At 39.7% G+C, this 5679-nt stretch overlaps 1 protein-coding gene across 1 annotated transcript; it reads left to right on the top strand.

Annotated features, from left to right (window-relative positions):
- The first annotated feature begins 1523 nt into the window (after positions 1-1523).
- On the top strand, positions 1524-4917 carry LOC147633628 (uncharacterized). The gene is made up of 9 exons (XM_086805887.1): positions 1524-1967; positions 2075-2164; positions 2318-2489; positions 2597-2758; positions 2940-3007; positions 3184-3364; positions 4032-4136; positions 4298-4455; positions 4577-4917. The coding sequence occupies exons 1-9, from the start codon at positions 1629-1631 to the stop codon at positions 4781-4783; spliced, it is 1482 nt and encodes a 493-aa protein (XP_086662013.1). The 5' UTR covers positions 1524-1628; the 3' UTR covers positions 4784-4917.
- Positions 4918-5679: the final 762 nt, after the last annotated feature.

Raw genomic sequence — 5679 nt, 5'->3', positions numbered from 1 at the left:
TCATTTGGATGAGGAAAAGACAAAGATCACCTTCTTCACCACTATTTTAAAATATCTTCAAGAGCACTCAAAATTGTATAAATTGTGACTCATTCATCGAACATATGGAAAGCATAAGAATGTTTTACAAGGGGTGTGTAGGTGAGGTGATGCTCATTGAGCCATACCAAGGATGGCTACTCCTAGAGCTTTCGAAACTATGAGGAATGCATCCACAATGTTGTTTCCACAAGAAGGCTAAGTGCCTCATCACAACCATTTCATGGAATCACATTCATCCACCATAGTTGCCAACAACGTCATACAATGTTAGATGTTGCAGTTTGTGCATTACATAAGGGTTAACTCCTGCAAAATTTCAATCAAAGTTGATTGAAATTTCATGGAATCACATTCATCCACCACAATCACCAACAACATGACACAATGTTATATGTTGCAATCTTTGCATTACATAAGGCTTAATTCCTTGCAAAATTTCAATCAAAGTTGATTCTATCAAGACAGACCCCTCATGTCATAGCTTCTTGATGGAGATTTCCATGGATTTTTTATAAATGATATCACCAATTGAATCTTTGGCATAAGTTGAAGGTCCCGAGTGATTTATGATTTGATTAGTGGATTTTTGTATACAATTGTTTACTCTCCTCAAAAATCATAAAAATAAACAGAGGAGGGGTGCAAAAAATACTAGGATGTTGTGCCAACCACTCTAGAAATCTAAATGCTTAATTCGTTGAACGCAATAACGATAGAAGCAAGGTGTAAAGGGCCAATAATTTCAACAAGGATAAGTACAAGGAGACTATAAAAAGGCCAATGGTAATGGAAAAAGAACTAGGTCAGAAGCTAAAAGTTTTCTCCAGGAGAACACATACCAATGCACAAACTAATACATATGATTGCAATATTCATCCTTCCATTTCCAAACTAGAAGCAACAACTAGAATAGGCCAATGGTAATGGAAAAAGAACTAGGTCAGAAGCTAAAAGTTTTCTCCAGGAGAACACATACCAATGCACAAACTAATACATATGATTGCAATATTCATCCTTCCATTTCCAAACTAGAAGCAACAACTAGAATACAAAATAATGAGCTCTTTTGATGTACACTATGCATGCATTACGTGTTGGTAATAATAGATAATTGTAGCCTTAATAAAGAAGAAAGGCATCACCAAGTTGGTTATGAAAGGAGACTAATAGGTCCAATAATAGTTGGAGGGTCCCATAGGTTCTTTGTGCAATGGCAAACACTGTAAATCTAATTATAGGAAAGGCCGCAGCATTGTGAAAACGTAAGCCGTTCATGTGCTCGATTTGTCCGCAGTCAAGAGAGAGGGTGGCACTTTCCAAGTTCTAGAACATCACTGTTGCACCAGTCACCTGGGAATGTGAACAGGCCTGAGTATACCCACTTCATCGAGAGTTGCGACACTGGGGAGTCGGGACACCAGGGAGCATTCCTTATCCTAAGAGCTGCTTTGGGTTAATCGTCCTAATTGTCTCCTAAGTTGAGCGCATCCCCATTGTTCGACGCCTGCCTGGACGATCAGCCCAAGCTTAAAAGCAGGAGTGCAAAACTTGTAGCATAACTCATCTGATCTCGTACGATTATACCCATGGCAACTATGCCCGGCCATGTCACTCCACGCAGCTGCCAGCAGATTGTCGTTGTAGTGGTTTGTTCCATCACAGCATTAATATGTGCGCTGCCCACCTGCACGGCGCAGTTGGAATTCACAATAACGAGACCCCAAGACATCAACCCAAACGGAAGACTTGCGACCTGGATTAGCATTGTTGCCAATTCGCTACTTCCTCCTGGCAGCCCTGGCGTGTTTGTGGGCGCTATTCCAGCCGACGCTGTGGAGTCTGCATGCCGTTTGATAGAGTCTGGGCAATTATCTATCCAGGCAACGGTAACGGAAGGTGCATCCCAAAAAGAGCACACATTCCAGGTTCGAGAATTAGGGCCTTTCGACTTCGCTTCAATCAGCTTTTATGTGTTTCATGAAATTCAACGTTAATGTTGCAACGTGTAAGCGAAACGTGCTCGCGCGTGCAGGTTCAAGCGACTGGCGGCTGTGACGCTTCAAGCGCATCGCCACAGGGTGTGGAGCTGGTATACACAGATGAAAACGGCAGAAGCAACGCTGTGAGTGATCAGTGCAAATGGTTCTTAGCTTATTGGCATATGATACACTCCATCCATATCGGATGAAAGGCATTTTACCAGCCTTGCGCACAGTGATCTGGAACTCATTCTAATTACTGAAACTGATCTATAGCTGCAAATTATGTGTAACAGGTGGTGTGCGATGAGAATGCTCAGTCGCTGGGCTGCCAATTGTATACCACCGGCGACGACGTAAATATGTACCTGCAGGGGGCCATGCAGGCTCAGAATACTGCTAATGCATTAACGGGTGTTGGAGAAAGGAAGCTCCTCCAGGACGACACCCCGAATTGCTTCGATGCAGGTTCGCGCTCTCACACTCTCTGTGCCATTGTGGCTCTCTAGACTCTCCCACATACAAGACAAGACAGCCTAATAAAGACTAACTCTTTACCTGGACAATTCACACAGGTTTAGCGGGCGGGATTATAGGCGGTGCCGCTCTTTCTACGGAAATATGCCCTGGATTTAACATCTTAGGGGCTTTTTGTGCGCTAGGCGTGGTCTTCGTTTCCGCAATGGCAGGTGCAATAGCTTGTCAGCCTGTCTTGGCAGCTGTCCAGTGCTTTCCTGGTAAGGATGTATGAAGAAAATGCGTGGAAAATGCTACAACTCGCCAAGATTCCCTACACGTAAAACTAAAAATAAAGAACACGTGCATGTGCGCACGTGCAAGGGGACCATGAATCGATCCATTTCGAAGATTGATACTATATACCCCAGTACAATTCTAAGGTTCTACTCTTCCATTCAGGTGATTCCATGGTGATGATTGAAGCAGGACAACGTAAACTCATCTCCGAGCTCGCCATCGGTGACAAGGCAAGCAGCATAATAATTGTCATTGTTACACTAGTGTTATTGTTGGCTACTCCTATTTCACTAAGAAATGATCATGTTTAATATGCACTTTGTCCAGTGTGTACACACTTTGCCCTTGTGCGAGGATTATTTACTCACTAAAATTGGAACTATGTCTCTGTATTTGCATACACTAGGTTGGTGTCTGGCGATCAAACGGCCTCCTCCACTTTGACAGTGTCTATGCGTTTGGCCATGCTGATGCAAACTCGATTGGATTATTTCTTAATATTACATTAGCACCCTTGAATGAGTTTTCACCTGTTTGCACTAGGTGTTTATTGCTGAGTCCTGGACATTTCGTACCAACCACAACTGGTAATTAAGCATATTTATCTCAATTCTTTTGATTTTGACGATTGTAGTGGAGGATCATGGATTATGCATTTTCTCTCTCCGACTCTTAACTATGGTAACACAAATGTAAACCTTGCATAGTTAGATGGAAGCCTGAGCATAATCTATGATATTCCTTTCTCTGTGCAATTTCAAACTCAGAGATAAAATAATGTGCATGCATCACGTACGTGCATACATTGACAAAAAGTACTTTTTGCATTTCTTTAATCTTAGCTCATACGTAGGTAAGAGATATTCAAAATACATGTAAACAATGCTACAAGAATGGTTATCCTTCAATAAAAGACACTATGGAAATAGAATAGGCCGAGCATGATAATCAAACAAAGGTCTACACAACTAAACTATCCTTCAAAAAAACAAACTGTTGGGATAGACTTACCAATGCAATTAAGGGCAGAACCATAAAGATAATAAAACTATCTATGCAACAAAACTAGCTTATCATGTGAAAAAGTGTAGCCACATGGCTATGCAACACGATGACACAAAATGATACCCATTCAAGTAGAGTTGTGCACCAACTTTACAACCATTTGGCGCACCATTTCATTGCTCCATATTAGCCTTTGCTTGACACTTGTAACCATTAGGAAGAATCAATGTGTGCAATTACATTTTGCAGGCAATGGGACGATTTTATTCAAGCGAGCTCAAGGCCTAGAACTCGGTGACAAGATGTGGGCTACAACATGTAACAAGCATGGTCTTTCCCTCTTTCAAGTCACAAGTAAGTGAATACATTCTTTTATGAGCGTTCAAATGCTAGAAACTCCGAACGTCATTTACTCATTTTGAATTGATGTGGGAATAGAATCAAATTGTGCTCATTACGCAAAGAAAGCATAGTTGAAGAATTCAATAACATATAATAGATTTAATTTTTGCTAGGATTGAGTTTCATCCACAAGAAAGGATTGTACAACCCATTCACTCTTGGCGGCACAATAATTGTTGATGATGTGGTCGCATCTACACATAGTGAGTGGTTTTTAGACAACCTTTTCTATGCCATGGGAAAAAGTCATTGGTTGCCTCATGCCTATCAGGTATGATTTACGTCTACCATTGTTAGATATATGCTACATTTTACTTTTCAAGGGCTCAACATTTCCTCGTATGATCTTCATGAGTCTCATGTAACCATAATTATTCATGATTTTGCACTAGGTGGTTCTTTCTCCAGTTCGAGCATTGTACCACGTATGTGGAAAAAATTTGTACCAATACTTATACCTCTATCTAGACAAGCAAGTGAACATATCACAATTTGGTACAGAATACGCAGGGATCATATCATTAACTATGGGTGCCACTTCTATTGCTATTGGTGGTGTGCTCATAAGACTGTTCACGTTGAAAAAATATCATATCTAATATGTGGAAACATCAATTTGTGATGTTCTTTTATTGAACATTACAGCTTTGATCTCATCAATCAGGTGCCACAATGTCATGTGTTTCATCTAAACTTGAAGGCTCTTGAAATCCAAATAATTAAGACTTCCACTCTGGGGGGGTTTCCTATATTGTATAAAAACCTATGTATTGTGTGTGTTCAAGGCCTATATTTGAATCTTGCAAGTTTCTTAAATCAATACTTTCAATAATGGGGTTGACTTTGTATAAAACCCTAAATGTTCAAACCTTGTTTGTAAAAACCTTTTATGATGACTTTTTCATGAATAAAGTGTACACTTTTCTTATTCTAATTGTAATTTACTTCTAGTAATCCTTTTTATGGCACCCCTTTGTAAGTGAAAATGTGATAGAGATGAAATTTAATATGCCTTCTGTTGAACTCATCTAATAGTCGCCTTTTTTCCACCTATTAACTAGAGATGAAAAGTACAATATGTGTCACAATGAGAGAAGGGTGTCACTTGCCATAAGTAGAGAAATCGATGATTTGACTTCTTTGTTTGAGCAATATCGTGGGAGAGCTACACGAAGAATGTTTGGTTTGGTAACTAAAGTGAAAGAACAAGTATCATTTTGTTTTGTAAATGAAATGCCCATCCTTGAGAAACATGCAAGAGGAAGATATAAATCGAATCATTCTTTTATCAACCCATTGTTTTTTGAAGGAGGATAAAGAAACTATACATGGTCACAAAAGGACGGATTTCAAACCTCCAATTCTAATAGGTTCGCATTCCATAAGCTACTTTTTTAAATATAGATCATTGTTGGCACGTGTTTGCATTGTTCTAGAATGTGTCTCTCATTATCTTTTGTAAACATGAATTGCCTCACTACTTCTGAATCTTTTT

This window comes from Cibotium barometz, chromosome 12 (assembly GCF_041138505.1).
Source record: "Cibotium barometz isolate CiBa-2024 chromosome 12, ASM4113850v1, whole genome shotgun sequence".
In the NCBI taxonomy this organism is placed as follows: domain Eukaryota; kingdom Viridiplantae; phylum Streptophyta; class Polypodiopsida; order Cyatheales; family Cibotiaceae; genus Cibotium; species Cibotium barometz.
The sequence above is the reverse complement of the archived record's forward strand: the minus strand, read 5'-3'. Positions and strand labels throughout refer to the sequence as shown.

What these genes read in the sequence shown, in the direction of transcription:
- LOC147633628 (XM_086805887.1), top strand. Translation starts at nt 1,629, where the DNA reads ATGGCAACTATGCCCGGCCATGTCACTCCACGCAGCTGCCAGCAGATT. An exon ending in AAAAAGAGCACACATTCCAG is followed by an intron (nt 1,968 to 2,074) that starts GTTCGAGAATTA and finishes TCGCGCGTGCAG; the next exon opens with GTTCAAGCGACTGGCGGCTG. An exon ending in GGTTGCCTCATGCCTATCAG is followed by an intron (nt 4,456 to 4,576) that starts GTATGATTTACG and finishes ATTTTGCACTAG; the next exon opens with GTGGTTCTTTCTCCAGTTCG.